The 18,546-nt window shown below is 47.6% G+C and overlaps 1 protein-coding gene across 1 annotated transcript in view; it reads right to left on the reverse strand.

The window, feature by feature from the left end:
- Positions 1-374: 374 nt before the first annotated feature.
- g6fl (g6f-like) overlaps positions 375-18,546 on the reverse strand; it is a 29,868-nt gene continuing 11,696 nt past the window's right edge. The window contains exons 4-5 of the mRNA XM_086002413.1: positions 11,595-11,714; positions 375-1,789 (exon numbers count right to left, since the gene is read on the reverse strand). Of these exons, the coding sequence (XP_085858539.1) occupies positions 1,650-1,789; positions 11,595-11,714 (260 nt within the window). The 3' untranslated portion in view covers positions 375-1,649. The remainder of the gene's footprint in view (positions 1,790-11,594; positions 11,715-18,546) is intronic.

Here is an 18,546-nt window from a genome sequence, read left to right on the forward strand (position 1 = left end):
ATGGATCAAGCGGCCCAGGGATCAAGACATGGTCTGGGGAGACTTGCCTTCTAGCCATAAACAAAGATCTAATAGACTGCGGCTATTCGTGGTCCGCCTAATCCGTTAAGAGGAAGTTGTCGGACTTCCAAATCTTTTAGGCAGGAAGAATGTTATAAACTTATCATCATAAAGAAACTACTCATGAAATAACACAGGCTGGCCAGCTGGTGGCACCGTCCAAGGAGTATAAATATTCGGGTGTGGGCCCAGCTTTCCAGGGACATTTTGTAAGACAGGAACTAGTGAATTACAACTAGACCTCCATGTTCTGAAACAAGTTGATTAAAGCCTTGCTTTATACTCAAACCAAGTGCGTAGTGAGTTTTATTACGTCACACAGTACTCCAGGTGTGGTCTCCCCAAGTCCCTGTACAATTGTAGCAAGACATCCTTACTCTTATACTCCAACCCCTTGCAATACAGGATGATGCCAGGGATGAGGGAGTTCAGTTATGTGGTGAGACTGGAGATGCTGGGATTATTCCACTTACAGCAGAGAAGGTTAAGGGGAGACCAAATATATGTATTCAAAATTATGTGGCGCTTTGATAGAGCAAGTAGGAAGAGGCCACTTTCTTTGGCAAGTGGGTTGGGAACCAGACGTTATAGCTTTAAAATAATTAGAAGAGCTGGAGGGGAAAGGAGGTGAAATTTCTTCACACAGAGGGATGTTAAGATCTGAAAGTGTGGTGGAATCAGGTTCAGTAGTATCTATCAAAAGGCTATTGGAACTGTACTTGAAGAGCAGTAATTTGAAGGGTTGGGGCAAAAAGCTGGGGTGTGTCACTAACTTGGATAGCTCTTTAAAAGAACCGGCACAGGCACGACGGGTCGAATAGCCTCCTTCTCTGCTGTAAGATTCTATGATTCAATTTGCATCATTGAACTCCAAATTCAATCTTCAAAATGGCGCCCTGCTGGAAACAGATGGGCGGTCTGGCCGCCCACCTAAAGGCCTTTACCCACAACGAGGGCAACAGAAAGCCGGCAGAAACATGGTGCTCAATGACTCCACTCCACTTTCAGGCGCCTATCACCTCGGTCCCACCAGGTGGCCACAGTTGAAATAGGGTCCAGTGTTTGCACTTTTCACACTGTCCTTAGCCTAGTTAGTGTAATGACTGCCCTGACACAATGGTCTGTGTGGAAACATACAGGTGGAAGGGAAAGAGAAGGACCAGATTGGGCACTCCCATTAGAATGAAACTGATGGGAATGGCACAGAAGCAGATTGCTTGGTTTCAAACACTTGCCAACTGGCGCAGGAGAAAACTAAGTGTAGAAGACTTCAAATCCATGATGTGAGGACATGTTTGCAATTTCACTGTAAATAATGAACATTGGAACCCTCCTGTTATGTGCACGATATAACCAACACATGGTGGGACAGGGAGAGGGAGGTTTCACTCTGTGGGTTTTATGCAGCAAAATCGTAAAGTCTTCATTAGAAACACATTTCCCACTTTGCAACACCCAGCGTCCACTTAGCAATGACTCTGCACATTTTACAGTAAAGCAGCGTTAATTCTAACTGGCAATAAGTCTGAGAGATTCTCAACCCGGAGCCGTGCAAACAGTGACAGGCGTTAATCCATGGCAACATCCGACTAGCTTGTTTTAACCTCGGCGTAGACGGTGGTGGCTTCTGCAGATCGCATGGCAACTTTTCCGGGTTTGCCGAGTGCATCCAGGTTAATTGTTGCATAATTATCCTCATTATTCTGCACCTGAAGAACAGGAAGGTGGGTTGAATATTTGGGCCATCCGCAAATTCAAGTGAAACTTTCTCCTTTAAGTGGAACTCATTTTTATTTCAAACTTTTAGCTAAATTATTATTAGATTACCAATGGAACGGCAACAAGGCAATCGGAACATTTCAAGGGCCCTGATGTACTGCCAGATTATTTTGGAAGTTAAAACAGCAACTTGATATCATAGAGTCATGGAATGATACCACACAGAAGGAGGCTATTCGGCCCATCGTGCTTGTGCCGGCTTCACAGTCGCCTTCAAATATTTATCCAATTCCCTTCTGAATGTTATTATTGAATCTGCTTCCACCATCCTTTCAGGTAATGCATTCCAGATCACAATAACTCATTGCATAAAAAAACAATTATCTTCATCTTGCCGCTGGTTCTTTTGAAAATTACCTTAAAGCTGCCACTTCTGCCACTGGAATCAGTTTTTCCTTGTTTATTCTATCAAAATCCTGCATCATTTTCAACACCCCTTCAAATCTCCCCTTAGCCTTCTCTGCTCTGAGGATAACAACCCCAGCTTCTCTAGTCTCTCCATGTAACTGAAGGCCCTCATTCCTGTTACCATTCTGGTAAATCTCCTCTGCACCCTCTCCAAGGCACTGACAACCCCAGCTTCTCTAGTCTCTCCACGTAACTGAAGACCCTCATTCCTGTTACCATTCTGGTAAATCTCCTCTGCACCCTCTCCAAGGCTCTGACAACCCCAGCTTCTCTAGTCTCTCCACGTAACTGAAGACCCTCATTCCTGTTACTATTCTGGTAAATATCCTCTGCACCCTCTCCAAGGCACTGACATCCATCCTGCAGTGTGGTGCCCGGAATAGGCCACAATACACCAGCTGAGGCCTAACCAATGTTTTCTAAAGGTTCAGTATATCCTCCTTGCTTTTGTATTCCTCTATTAATAAAGCCAAGGGTCCCATGTGCTTTTTTTAACCATGGTGTGGAGATGCCGGAGTTGGACTGGGGTGGACAAATGTAAAAAGTCACACAATACCAGGTTATAGTCCAACAGCTTTATTTGAAATCACAAGCTTTCGGAGCGCGACTCCTTCTTCAGGTGAAGTGAAGAAGGAGCAGCGCTCTGAAAGCTTGTGATTTCAAATAAAGCTGTTGGGCTATAACCTGGTGTTGTGTGACTTTTTTACTTTTTTTAACAGCCTTCTCAACTTGTCCTGCCACCTTCCAAGGTTTGTGTACACACAACCCCAGGTCTCATTTGATGCACTGCGCATCCCTTCTTAGAAAACCCGCAGCAGGTCTCAGTGAAATCCTAATCAGTTTTCTCACAGCGTTGCTGGAAATAATGAAAATAAATCATCACAACGCCATTTATCACGTCTCTACACACAGTGAGGAGGGAAATTCTTAACCGAAAGTATCACAGTTATAATACACTTCTGTCAGTCGAATACTTTATCATGAAAATGAGTGATTAAAAACTGGGTTTTGAATTGAGACAAAGGGATTGCTGGCGCAGGAACATGCCCCAAACAGGATAAACACAGCCTGACATTCATTATTACCGAATAAACCACTGGAAACTCCACATCAGCAGAGTTACACCACTGATATTCTCAATGGTATAATCTATGGATTACTACCTGAGCCACGTGCAAATTGGCGTAAGTCAGCCGATCAGAAAGTTGAATGGATGGTTCAAATAATGATGTGGGAGACAGGGATTTCGATTAACAGGGCACTGGCACCAGTACTGCAGAAAGAGGGAGCTGTTCCATTGGGACGATCTCCAACTTGAACCGGGCTGGGACCAGTGTCCTGTCGAATCGAATGACTAGGGCTGTAGATAGTGTTCTGAACTAATAAAGTGGGGAGGGTTCAGGAGAGAGTAAATTTATAAATCTGAAGAGAAAAGAGAAGGCCATAGAGCAGTGCAGTGATTTGGAGAAGGAAAGGCAGAGTGCGACCGGAATGGTCAGGGAGTCTAATGTTAATTGTGCATCAGTGAATAAGGTTAAATCTGAGAAAATAATAAAAAGTTAAAATTAAACGCACTGTATCTGAATGCACGAAGAATTCGTAACAAGATAGAGGAATTAATGGCACAAATAGAGATGAATGGCTTTGATCTAATAGCATTACAGAGATGTCTTTGCATGGTGACCAAGGTTGGGATCTAAATATTCCAGGATACTTGACATTTCGAATGGACAGACAAAATGGAAAAGGAGGGGAAGATAGGTCTGATAATAAAAGGACGACATAAGGACTGTAGTGAAAAAGGATGTTGGCTCAGAATAGCAGGAAGTAGAATCAGTTTGGGTGGAGAAAAGAAATAAAAAGTGGCAGAAAACAGTGGTGGGAGTAGCTTATAGGCCCCCACACAGTAGCTATACTGTTGGACAGTGTATTTATTAATCAAGGTGTAAGAGGAGTTTGTAACAAAAATAATGCAATAATCGTGGGGGACTTTAATCTTCATATAGACTGGACAAATAACATTGGAAAAGTAGGTTGGAGGACGGGTTCATGGAATACATTTGAGACTGATTCCTAAAACAATATGTCGTGGAACCAGCCAGGGAAGGGGCTATTTTAGATCTTTTTTGTTTGATGAGGCAGGGTTAATTAGTAATCTTATAGTAAGGGATCCTCTGGGGAATAGTGATCATAATATGACAGAATTTCACATTCAGTTTGAGGGCGACGTACTTAAATAAGAAATTAGAGTATATATGTAAACAAAGCCAATTACATAGGTATGAGAGGCCAATTGGCTAAGATAGATAGGGAAATTTGATTAAATGGTATGATAAGCAGTGGTAAGCTTTTAAAAATATTTCATAATTCTCAACAAATATACATTCCATTGAGAAATAAAAACTCCATGGGAAAAGTGATCCATCCATGGCTAACTAAAGAAAAAGCTTATGATGTTGCCAATAAGAAGCCTAGAACAGTAAAGAATGGCCAAATATGATAAAGAGGGAGAATATAGAAAATACGAGTAAATAAGCACGAAATATAAAAACAGATTGTAAGAGTTTCCACGTCTATGTAATATGGAAGAGAGGATCGAAAGTAAACGTGGGTCCTTTAGAGGCTGAGACAGGAAAATTATAAAGGGAATAAGGAAATGGAAGAGACAAATATTTTGTATCTGTCTTCACAGTAGAAGACACAAGAAACAAAACAGAAATAGTGGGAGCCAAGGGTCTAATGATAATGTGGAACTTCAAGTCATTAAGATCAGTGGAGAAAAAAGAACTGTAGAATTTAACAAGACTGAAATCCAATAAATCCCCTGGGCCTGATGGCCTATATCTTAGGGTTCTAAAAGAGTTGGCTGTGGAGATAGTGGTTGCATTGGTTGTGATCTTCCAAAATTCCCTAAATTCTGGAACGGTCCCAGGGGATTGGAAGGTAGCAAAAGTAAAACCGCTATTCAAGAAAGGAGGGAAGAGAGAAAAAAGCGAACTCCAGGCCAGTTAGCCTGACATCGTTCGTCGGGAAAATGCTGGAATCCATTATTAAGGAAGTGGTAACAGGGCAGTAGGAAATCATAATATGATTAGGCCGAGTCACCATGGTTTTAGGAAGGGGGAAATCATGTTTGACAAATCTATCAGAGTTTTCGAGGATGTAACCAGCAGGATAGATAAAGTGGAATCAATGGATGTAGAATATTTGGATTTTCAAAAGGCATTTGGTAAGGTGCCACACTAAAGGTTGTTACACAAAATAGTGGACATGGGGTTGGAGATAATATATTAACGTGTATAGAGGATTGGTTAAAGGACACAAAAAAGAGAGTACAAATAAACGTGTCATTTTCAGGTTGACAGACTGTTACCAGTAGGGTGCCGCAAGGATCAGTACTTGGGGCCTCAGCTATTTACAATCTATATCAATGACTTAGATGAAGGGACTCAGTGTAATGTATCCAAGTTTGCTGATGGCACCAAGGTAGGCGGGACAGTAAGTTGTGAGGCGAGCACAAAGAATCTGTAAAAATATATAGACAGGTTAAGTGATTGGAAAAAAGCTAGCAGATGGAGTATAACGTGGGGACGTCTGAAGGTATTCACGTTAAGGAAGAATAGAGAAACAGATCCTTTTTAAATGGTGAGAAAATATTAAATGTATGTTTTCAGAGGGAATTGGGTGCCATTGTACACAAACCACATAAAGTTAACATGCACGCAATAAGGAAGGCATATGGCATGTTGATCTTTATTGCAAGGGGTTTGGAGTACAAGAGTAAGGAAGTCTCGCTACAATTGTGCAGGGCTTTGCTGAGACCACACCTGGAGTACTGTGCACGGTTTTGGTTTTCGTACCTGAGCAAGGATATACTTCCCTTGGAGGGGGTGCAACTAAGATTCACTAGATTGATTCCTGCAATGAGAGGGTTTTCCTATGAGGAAAGATTGAGTAAATTGGGCCTATACACTCTGGAGTTTAGAAGAATGAGAAGTGATCTCTTTGAAACATACGAGGTACTGAGGAGCATTGACAGGGTAGATGCTGAGAGATTGTTTCTCCTGGCTGGAGAGTCTAGAACTAGGGGACATATTCTCAGGGTAACGGTTGGCCATTTGGGACTGAGAGGTGGAGATATTTCTTCACTCAGAGGGTTGTGAATCGTTGGAATTCTCTACTCCAGAGGGCTGTTGATGCTGAGTCGTTGAGTATATGCAAGGCTGAGATAGATCGATTTTTGGACGCTAAGGGAATCAAGGGATATGGGGATCGAGCAGGAATGTGTAGTTGAGATCGAATATCAGCCAGAATCTTATTGAATGGTGGAGCAGGCTGGAGGGGCTTTATGGACTACTCTTGCTCGTATTTCTTATGTTCCTTTAATATTGGCATTGTGATTCTATGTCTGTATGGGGTTGGTGGGGTGAAAGGCAGGAGGCAGATTTGAACAAATTCAGATTTCTGCACTGAAGGAGATATTAGGGTTGAAACTACAGGGCTTTGAGTGAGAGAATTCTCCTACAATTGAGTGTTAATGTGTAACACAGTGGCTAATATCTATGGTATGATCTTTGAGTTGCATATAAATAATGCGACTAGTTAGGGGAGATGGGAGAGAAACAGAGACTGTAGAATGAATCCACTTGGCACCTTAAAGTATATAGTTATTGCCAGTTGAGACTTTTATTGTGTTACTATAGTTTGATTTCCAAAATTATTACATCATGTACGTTAAATTTGGGTTAAAAGGGTTACCGCTGGATATAAAAGTCCCTGGATGGAGAGTAAAATATTTTTTCCAAACATTTCATAAGATAGTCAGGTTGAGAGTCGGTATGATGAGCTTTGTGGGTTCTGTCCGGTGAGTGGTTGCGAGGATATTATTGTGAACTCTGTAGAGTACAACCTTGACCATTTATTGCAGGTGTAACATTCTTTCTGGAGCTCATCCTTGCTTTAGGAGGCGGATTGGTTGGCTAGATTCAGCTAATATTCTCTGACATTCCTTATTTCCAACATTCATTCATTTCCCTGCCTTTCTATCTCACCCCACCCGTTCTTGCACCATTGATAATCAGCAATCAGTTCACCTTAGTTTTACAACAGTAATAATGTATATTTAATTGAAAAAAACTTACCGGAGACGAATTTTGATCTGTTGTCACAAAAAGAAGAGAGACAATAAGTATTGTTCAAAATATTGGAAACCAGCACAGAACAAATCCAGGTTTCGACATTGCACCTTCTCTAAGTCTAAACAGATATACTGCTAACAAAGTTTTGGGTTAATTCCTAGAGGAATAGAATTGAAAATCATGGAGGCTTTGTAAAAATTGTATAGGAGCTTGCTTACACCACATTTGAAGCCGTGTGCAGAGTTCTGTTCTCCATATTATAAAAAAGGACAGGGAGGCACTGAGAACGTGATAAAAAGATTTACAATGATGATGCCAGAACTGAGAGGTTATAATTATCAAGAAAGACAGAACCGTCTCGGGATCTTTTCTCTAGAATAGAGAAGGCTGATGGGTAACCTGATAGAGGTCTTTAAAATTCTGAAAGATGTTTGATAAGGTAGATGTAGAAAATAAGTCTTCTGCATCTGTGGGGCAGACCAAAAACCAAGGGCCATAAAAATAAGATAGTCACCAAAAAATCCAGTGGGGAATTCAGGAGAGAATTCTTTATCCAGAGAATGGCGAGAATATGGAACTTGCTGCCACATGGAGTAGTTGATGGAAAAGCTTAGATACATTGCAGGGGAAGCTGGATATGTACATGAGGGAGAAAGAAATGGAAGGATATGTCGACAGGGTTCGATCAAGTTGGGTGGGATGTGGCTCCTGTGCAGCTTAAACACCGGCATTGACCTGTTAGAACAAATTACCTGTTTCTGGGCTGTGAACTCGATGTAATACAATGATTAATTAAAACATGTTTTTCTGTTGCTGTGTTGTTTTACATATTGGCATTAAATTCTAATCTATATATATAAAGCGGCTCTTCTGCCTGTCTGTCTGTCTGTCTGTCTGTCTGTCCGCCTGGTCTCTATACGTTTGGAAGTTACAGAGCGTACCGACGCGCACGTCGCCTCAAAAGAAAGCTTGCGATTCCGGACCGGTCATAGGCGTATTTACGTTTCGGCTGGACAAAAATCCCGCCCGCGGTATCCCAAAAACGTTCAGCGTTCCGCTCATTAGCATCTCATTAGCGACCGTGTGACGTCGAGGTCTTCCTACAGTTGAGTGTCGAGTGACTCGACGATTGACCAATCCTACGCTTCGGTGACCTGACCGGTCGACCAATCGGTGCGTGTGTGGGCGGGCCTTATCCTTCTGAACCGAGGTGAGTGGCCGCCATCTTGATTTTCCACGATTTTTTCCCCCACACTTTCTGTGTGTTAGGGAACTAAGGTAAATATTTCAATTATGTGTTAGGCAATTAATTAACAATTTATGTGAGTTCTATATTGTGTTTAGCAACCCCCCCCTCCTCCTCCTCACCCTCGCGCAGGGGGGATTCGGGGCCTGAAGCTGAAAAAATTTCTCTCTCTCTCTCTCTTTCTTCCCTCTCTCTCTCTCCTTCTCCTCTTCCCTCTCTCTCCTTCTCCTCTTCCCTCTCTCTCCTTCTCCTCTTCCCTCTCTGTCTCTCTCTACTTCCCCCTCTCAGGTGTCGCGGACGGAGCGCGGGTGCGCCGCCCGAAGTTTCCCGCTCGCTAACGGCCTTGCCGGCTCCCGCGGGCCGCTCGCACTGACCGCGCATGCGCCGCCCGCACTCACCGCGCATGCGCCGCCCGCACTCACCGCGCATGCGCCGCCCACACTCACCGCGCATGCGCTGCCCGCCCGCAGCGGCCGTCCATCAGCCGCGCGATACGCGGGGGACGTCGGCAACGGCACCGGACCTCAGGCGCTAGGCAGGGGGAGGGGCCAGAGAGAGGGACAGAGGGGAGTGGGGGAGCAGAGGGGTGGGGGGGGGAAGAGGGAGACAGGGGAGGGGAGAGAGGGTAGTGGGGGAGCGGGGGAGGGGAGGGGTGGGGGGGAGAGGGAGGGAGGGGAGGGAGAGAGGGGAGGGGAGGGAGGGGAGGGAGAGGGGAGGGGAGGGAGAGAGGGGAGGGAGGGATAGGACAGGGAGAGGACATGACAGGGAGAGGGGGGACACACAGGGGCAGGGAGACCAAACACCCCAAAATTGCCCTCGCGCCCCAAAATTGCTCTCGCAACGCGGGGCTCCCCAGCTAGTGCTATATATATTGGGCAGTAATTTGCGACCCCTACGGGTGCGTACAACATGTGCACGCACCTGTAGGGGGCGCGCAAGTCCCGGGTTTAGGCATGCGAAGCGCATGCGTGAAAACCCAGAACTTGCGATCTGTCAAGAATCCTCTTGAAGATCCTCTGCATCCCCGGGACAGTTGCGCTATTTGCCCAAATTCGGCCCAGCGAATGTCCGTGAAATTCTTACGCCTGGTAAAACTCATTTATACATTAAAAACCCTGTCCAAAGGGTAAGTTTATTTTTAACCCCGTTAAAACATATAAAAAACAATTTACAACAATGATGGGCCAGAAGTTTGGTTCCCCACGGGTGAGTGTGCGCTAGGTACTCACCCGTAGGGCCAACGAAAGTGTCAGTTTCGTGCATGCACTACGCATGCGCGGGAAACCGGAACTTCCGTTCCCTTCAAGGAAGGGGCTCACAGGTTGAATGCGTGCGCCGGAGAGGCAGCGCGTAGACCTGGAACTTCCGTTTTTTTTGCAGGTTTCTCCGGGAGGGTAAGTCTCCAGCAGCTACGCGTTTAAAAAACAGTCACAAGGCCTGCTTTTAACAATGTAAGTGGTGAATTAAGTAAAATTAAAACATTTTTTCCACAGGTTTATTATTTTTAAATACTTTAAAGAAAGCTAATTTTATTTTTAGCCCCGTTCAAAACTGTAATTAATTTTTTCATTAATTTAAATTATTGTGTAAAATAGTTATTTTATGCAATTTATAGTTATTTTAAAAATGTGATTTTTTATTTATTTATTTGAAATTTTATTTATGTTTTGGGGCCGATCTCTAATTCATAGATCTGACAGCTCTTCCTGTCAAATCTATGAAAAGAGATTCCCTGCTACCATTGGTTCTCCATGGCATACGTGATCCCAGTGGATGCTTCAAACTAACTGCACCCCTGGGATACACGAGCACTGCGCGCCGGCAGTTGGAGGAGGCCCAGGTTCGGAATCCCATGCGGGCCCACAGCTCAACGGCCGGCGCGCTAGGTAAGTGCAGGTCGGAGGCTTGCACCCGCGGGAAGCCTCCGACCTGAATTTCTGGCCCATTAATATTTTGTTTAAAATATTTAATTAAATGGCATTTTAATTAATTTTAAATATGAATTTATTGAAAACTTATTTCAGGTGTTCTTTTATTTTCTAAGTGAACCCCTTTCATACTTATGGGAGTTCCGTACATACAGAATCCCCAGAAGTATGAATGGGGATTCCCCTTCTTTCATTGGTTGGGCTGGCCCACGTGATTCCAGGGGTGCTTGCGAATTGCATGCGCCTCTGGGACACCTGGGCCTCTGCCCGCGCGTACCTGGAGAGGCCCAGGAGCGTGAATCTCCGAACGTCCCGGGCCTCCAGGAAAATTCATAGATTTTTTGCAGGTCGGAGGCATCGGCCTGTGGGAAGCCTCCGACCGGAAATTTTGGGGCCAAAATCTTCGTGGCAGAGGGACGGACCGACATAAAAATCTCTAAACATTGCTGTTTGCCTGTTTTCTAATACATAGTCCTGTTGCTTGTTAGTTGCAATGTAAATGTCTGTGGCATTAAGGAGTGACAGGAATCATCCACATTGACAGTAGACCCAATGATAAATTTCTGTTTGTGTTTCAGAAAGTTAGTGCCCAACTGTGGTAAGCCGCAAGTAAGATCAGACTCTCACGCAGTTCTTGATGCAGTCAGTGTTTGAGTTTCTGTTCTCATCCTTTCCACCGTGGGAAAGTATTCAACCAGTGTTAACCACCTCATCCAAAGGAAGTGAAACATAAGCGTTGCGTCACCGCAGTGGTTATCATCACATCTCCCTCTCGATCAGCAAGATGAACAAAAACGGGAGATGTGGGTAATATTAACTTTTTGTGATAGTCTATAATGGGCGATTTCGAATATGCCACCCTCTATACACCACATCCGATTTTCCTGTCAGTTGAGGGCAATGGAAGGTAAAATGTCGTTGGGTGTATCATCGGCGTCCAATTCCATATCACCCATTTTACACTCTGGCCCAGAGTTGAAATACTTGTAGGCAATGCAGCTATTCTATTTATATGTTAATTTTTGCAATATTTACCTCTTGATTTGTATTTATTCTTGATCAATAAACCTATGAGAATCATGGGAAGAGCAACCACCGCCACTCCGACTGCCGTACCTCCGATGATTATGCTTCTGTTTGAATTCTGGTGTGGATCTGTGAAAACAGTCTCAGTGAGACAAAAGCACAAAGTCCAACTAACTATCCCTATATAATACTACATGTGTATAATATGTGTACACGTGCAATTTAATATGTGCACTTCATATCTACTAATTTTACTACTTTTGTGAGGATTTCTGGTCCTGCTTTTTATGTCAAACTTGAAGATGTCTCTGTAACTGGTGATAATGCGAATTGACTGGGGTAGATGTTAGTCTTGGCCGTTTTATGGGCCCAGACTAGACGTTGCACTAGAGGTGCGCATCTAAACAGAGCGGCCTGATTTCAGCCTGAAATTTGGACTCCATCACGTAAATTTTCCAGGTGTGCTGGGGTTAATTTTCAGTGTGGGCGATGGTGTAAAACAGGCCCATTACCCACCCATTATACACCACGCTTGATTGTATTTACCATTAAAGTCAATGAAAGGGGCAATCAGCTGAGTTGTAGAATGGGCGGTGAATTCAATATTGCTCCTTTTACACCTTCGCCCAAGTTTAGAGATACCCCAGTGAATGCAAGCCCCTGTTAACTGCAAATCACCTCAGTCTCTTCACTCAGCTCTCCCCAGGTGCAATTAGCTACGAGACAGCAAGAAGCAAACAGCAATCGCGGATTTCATAAGAGAAGAGTTTCACCTGATGTTCCAGTCCATGAATTCTCTGTAATGAGAGATGTCGGTGCAAGTATTGCAGAAAGTAACAACAAATTAGGATGAGGAAAGAAATTTCAGGAAAATGAGCATGATGAAAACTGACACTATACTGATTAAAGCTATCGGTTTTCCATACACACCAAAATGGTTGAAGCGTGCCCTTCAGTGAAGACCTGGCCTACATGTGACTCCAGTCCTACACTATGTGGTTGGCTCCTACTGCCCACAGGTCACCCACGGATGGGCAATAGGTAGTACCATCCTCATCTCAAGAATTGAGAGGCGATTCTATCTAATATTACTCCATTTTGCTTTTACAGGCTGAAGCAGAATGACTAGGCAGCTGGTTCCAGGATCTCCCATACCCACAGGCAAGCCGATAATTGTGGGATCTCACGGGCTGAGAGATTGCAGTGGGTCATAATTTATGTCAAGTTGTTTTCCTGCTGGTGTTTACAAAGTCTAACTGGGAACGAGTGTCACAGCTGTGTCTCAGAATATTTAAGGTTACTTTTGTGATCTATATACAGGTTGAGGTAATCACGTTGAAACTGGTGACAGTAGTTGTCCTTTATAACGTGGCAGCATTGGACCGAGAATGGCACCGAGGAGTCATCCAAAAAGGGAGGTCAGTGGGAGCCAAGGGGAAACCGTCCTGTTGTTGGAGTTACACCAGACACACAGGAAGATGATGAACTCTGTCAGAGGCCAATCATCGCAGCCCGGGACATCATGGCAGCGGTTTCTCCAGGCGAGCTCCATGACTATTTTCAGCAACTACATTAATGTCCTTCCCTCGGTAATTATCTCAGGAGTGGGATTATTCACTGAAGAACTTAGGGCTAGATTTTCAGTATAGACAGTTTTGGGGCGCTAACCTTAGCGCCCGCCCGAAGTTAGCGCCCGCCCCAAAGTAGCGCCCCGTTGCCGGAAATTCAGTGGCTTCGCCCTAAGAGAGTGGTGGAGCGCTAAAAGAGGCGTTCCACTCCTACCTTTAGGCGCTAAGCCGGCGGTCCAGAGGGATAGCGCCCAGGCGGGGCGCAGCACGGGTGCGGTCATTTTTGCACTGACAGCAGACCCCGTGGTGCCGACCAGCTCTTAAAGGGGGAAGGGACGAATTGGTCTGCTGCCATGCCCTGCACACTGCAGCCTTGCAAAGAGGCCTCAACACTGCTGCTCAGCCCCAGGGAGTCATGGCAACACCAGAGAAGGCCCGTCAGCATGCCCTGCGCTTCTCAGAGGGTGATCTGGACATAATGGTCACAGCTCTGGAGGTGAGGCGCAAGATCTTGTTTCCAGAGAGTGGGAGGAATCCAACCCACCATGACTACACCAAAGCCTGGAAGCAGATCGCCCAGAGGGTGACGTTCACCGGCGAGGCCCCCAGGACCCACAAACAATGCCGTAAAAAATACAACGATCTGACCAGGATTGTGAAGGTGAGTAGCCTTTCCAGTCTCCTCCTCATTCTTGCATGTACACCTGACATGATGGGCAAAGGGACCTGAAAGTCCTACTGGCCAGCCCTCAGCCAGCAGCATTGGGACAGTCATGAGCATCAAATGGCCATTCGGCACTCTACACTTTGGCCAAGCTATTCCACCATGGGAGGCAGTGCACAGTACATCAGGGCTTCACTCTGTCCAAGCTATTCCACCATGGGAGGCAGTGCACAGTACATCAGGGCTTCACTCTGTCCAAGCTATTCCACCATGGGAGGCAGTGCACACTACATCAGGGCTTCACTGCGCACTTACAGCCCGTCCTTTCTCTTGCAGGCTAAAGTAGCGTTTAATCGCCAGGCCCATGCCAGGGGTGGCCGCGCCAAGCTGCAGAAGCTCACTCGGCTGGAGGAGCGCGTGTGTGTGCTCATGGGAGCCCGTGTGATTGTCCCCACAGCGTGCGGTGTATCCGACCCTCCACTGCCCGGCAATGGTAAGCACCTCGCCTTTTGGCCCTCTCGCGTTGCACTGGCCCATCCGAGCTACCTCCTTTGCCACTGTCCCACCAATGCGCTGAATCCCACCAGTCCTAACTCCCTCGCTGACGCCGTCTCCTCACTCTGAAGCTACTCTTGTGCATTCCTGCTTTCAGCTGGTGACGACCAGGACCCTGAAGCTGCCAGTGACAGCACCTCCGACCAGGAGGAGGAGGAGGAGCAAGCCGGACCTTCGGGGGAACAGTCACGTCCCGCAGGAGAGGAGGAAATGCTTGACACCTCCTCACTGGACGAGTGCCTGGAGGAACTGTCGCAGGGCAATGGAGCTTCTGGGACCAGTGGCGTCCAGCCACCCAGCAGCCGTGTGCGTGGCCCACGGCCTTCCCCCCAAAGGGGGGAAGGATCAGAGGGGAGTGCTGCTGCTCGGCACACTCGCCGTCACCAACGCGGCAAGGGTCCCCTAGTTCGGCCCCCTCCTCCCCAGCGGGAGAGTCGCAACTCCAGTCCGGACACCTTCACTTCGGAGGAGGTGCGGAAGCTGGATAAGATGGCCGACGACTCGGACCGGCGCCACACGGAGCTCATGAGCGTGGTGGGGCGCATGCCTGAGGCCATCGAGTCACTGGCGACCAGTGTGCGCGAGTTCGGGGCAGCAACTGCCGCGAGTGGCCGCATGCTGACTGATGCCGTCAAGACCCTGGCGGATGTGATGCGCGCGCACACCAGGACCACAGGGCCACTCACTGCTGCCACACGCGCTGTCTCAGGCAGGCATCGCCAGGGCAGGCGCCGCGCTGCACCATCCCAGCAAGCCGCCCGTCGGCTGATTGCTGCGGATCCTGCAGTGCGGGCCCGGCCGAGTGCCACCGCGCCACAGCACCAGCCAGCGCATCCCAGACGCCAGCTGGCCCACATTGCGCCATCCGTCGCCGCCATTCCCCCACTGGGGCGTCAAGGGCAAGCGGCTGCAGCTGATGGTGGCCAGGCTCAGGTGCGCCACTCAGCAGACGGCCCCTCGAGGCCCAAACGCCGTGTAGGCCGCCCCCCAGCGGCATCTGGCGGAAGGGCATCTGAGCCTCAGGCGCCTTCCCCCAGCCTCGCAGCAGCCACTGGGCAGAGCTTGCGAAGGAGCAGCAGGCCGGGCAGGGGAGGCAAAAGGCTGGCCAATGTCTCGCCCTCGCGGGCCACTCAGTAGAGGGTGTGGGCAGCTTTCCTTTAATATGGCGGTGGCCATCTTTATTTTGCCCATGGTTGTGCTTTTGGAGAGCTTATTTTTTGCGTTAGGCCGACGTTGAGGCCCGGTTTGAAGAAAGGTGGAGTGACTCCTCCCCAGTTTGTGGGAGTGAGTCGTTTGTTGGGCTTTTTGTGGGGCCCGTTTATTGTTTTTGGGGAGTCATGTGGGAAGGGCTTTTCATTTTTGTGCAATAAAAAATTATCTTTATTCATGCAGTCTCCATGGTTGTTCTTCTTAGTGTTTGTTGGCTTTGCCGGCTGAGGGCTTGCGGAGCGGCTGCATTCATCTTCCCTCATGGCCCCTGGCCATTCCCTGACAGGGGGCTTAGAAGTACCGTGTAATAAGGTGGCGTCGTGCGGCCCTTGGCCCTGGTCGCTCCCTCCTGGGAACGTACTCCTGCTCCTCCTCCTCCTCATGCTCCTCCTGCTCCTCCTCCTGAGGTGCTGGTCCAACGTCAGGTGGCAGTGCCTGAGTCCTGCGGATAGCCAGGTTGTGTAGCATGCAGCAAACCACCACAAATTGGGAGACCCAGTCCGGCGAATACTGGAGAGCTCCTCCGGAGCGATCAAGGCAGCGGAACCGCTGCTTGAGGACCCCAATAGTTAGCTCGATGATGTTGCGGGTGGTTTGATGGCTCTCGTTGTAGGCCTCTTCAGCAGCAGTCCTGGGCGCGCGGAGCGGGGTCATGAGCCAGGTGCACAAAGGATAGCCTTTGTCCCCGATGAGCCATCCTCTTGGGGGAGGCTGTGCCTGGAACATGTCATGCACAGTACTCTGCCGCAGGATAAAGGCATCGTGGCTGCTGCCTGGGAAGCTGGCATTGACTGCCATGATGCGCTGCTTGTGGTCACATACCAGCTGCACATTCAGAGAATGGTAGCCCTTCCTGTTGCGATACTGCTCGCCATGCTCCAGAGGGGCCCACAAAGCCACATGCGTACAGTCAATGGCGCCCTGCACCAAGGGGAATTCCCCGAGTCTGGCAAATCCCAATGCGCGCTGATGCTGGCTCTCGAGGGCCATGGGGAAGGAGATAAATTGGCTTCTCCTTCTGAACAGTGCTTCGGTCACGTGGCGGATGCAGCGATGCGCGCCATACTGGGAGATGTTTGCTATGTCCCCAGCAGCGTATTGGAAGGAGCCGGTGGCATAGAAGTTCAATGCCACCGTCACCTTCACTTCCACCGACAGAGACGTCCTGCACCTGAGCTTTGGCCGCAGATCTCGGCGAAGCAGGTGGCAGATCTCTGCAATCACCTCCTTTCAGAATCGGAGCCTTCTAACACATCGCGCGGCACTCATGTTTAGGTAGGAGCGCTGCTGGCGGTATAGCCTGACTGGGTAAGGCCTACGTGGCCGACGCCTGTAGCCCCCTCTGCCTCTAGCCAGGGCTGCCCCTCTCACAATGCGTCTGTGAGCCCTACGGACATGGCACTGCAGCTGCGCGTTGGCACCCCATGCAGCCCCCATCAAATCCTGGCAAACAGTCTAATTTCCAAATGGCCACTTGCAGCGCTATTGCCTGAGTCCAAAAATACCTGGCTCTTGCTGCTTGAAACCAGTTAGCTATCCTCCTTGTTGTATCTCCAGAAATGCGTTGCACAAGACTGTTTTCTGAAAAAAGGATGGCCTTTATACTGGAGAGGACGTTCCCTTTAATTAGCGCCCCCCGGGGCCCGCGCTGGTTGTGTTGCGTTCCTTTTTCCAAACGCTCCGGCCGCCCGCCGCACAATGGGACGGTCTGACTGAAGTTTGCAATCGGGGCGGCCAAAGGGCGTTGCACGAGGATGTGACGTCATTTTCTGCGCGCGCATCCGGGCGGGCGCTAAACTTTGCGCCGGCGCTAACGGGCAACTTAATTTGGGGCGGGGCGCAAACTGCGCTGCGCCCGGGCGCTACACGCATAGCGCCCGGAAATCACTTCTCTTAAGGCGCTAACTGCTGGCGCAATCGACTGAAAATCTAGCCCTTAGTGTTTAGCCCCAATCACTACCCGTCCAAAAATGAAGCAGCTCGTGTCTGTCTGCAGCATGACTTGGACAACATCAAGACTTAGTCTGACAATTGAAAGGTAACATTAACGCCACACAGCTAACAAAACTAGTATTAATGCTTTAAAATTCGAAATTATTTAATTAATAATAGGATGCTGTTTGGGAGGTAAGGTGGGGCTTTAGTATAATTATGGAAAGCTGAAATAAAATGGGATAAAAGGCTTATAATTCACTTGTCACTTTGCGATAACCAGGTTGGTTTCAAGGGTTTGGCCATGTACCTGTACACAGCGAGCAGAGTAATTCCCCCCACGTCCTTTTGTTGAGCACAGCAGAAAAGATTAATTTTTTCTCTGAAAACACACTCACTCGGGACAAGTAACAGCACATTTCAGAAAGCTCAGCACCTTGAAAACTTGGTAGGAGCAAATTGGTTGTTTTCGCATTTTCACATCTCATAATCTTCCCTCGGGGTGATTAGTCCCAGATGGTGAGAGTTCTATGGGATATCACAATGCAGGTAATGTGGGCTGGGTGGGGGGGGGGTGTGGGAATCCACATCTACAAGACACGAGAATCCTGCTGGATGTCAACTCCGAATTTAGAAACCAGAGCTTGGCTCGTTACTCTCCAGGAATGCTGGGAGCAGTTTTCGAACCCTACACTTTCGGTCTCAGACCTGAATGTGCCTCCACTGAGCCTAATTCTAGCTCCAGCAGTTCTTGCTATTGCATTGATAGTTTAAAAGTAAAGTGCACCAGACCAGATTTCTCTCTGCCCATCATTCCCTTGCCCGGCCTTATAAGAACATAAGAAATAGGAGCAGGAGTAGGACATTTGGCCCTTTAAGCCTGCCCCAGCATTCAATAACATCAGGGCTGATCTTCTACCTCATCTTCACTTTCCTGCACTATCACCATATCCATTGATTCCCTTAATATTCAAAAATCTATCGATCTCCATCTTGAATATACTCAGTGACTGAGCCTCCACAGCCATCTGGT

The sequence above is a fragment of the Somniosus microcephalus genome, chromosome 12, assembly GCF_052327205.1.
Source record: "Somniosus microcephalus isolate GS21.2 chromosome 12, FLI_Smic_1.0, whole genome shotgun sequence".
Taxonomy (NCBI): domain Eukaryota; kingdom Metazoa; phylum Chordata; class Chondrichthyes; order Squaliformes; family Somniosidae; genus Somniosus; species Somniosus microcephalus.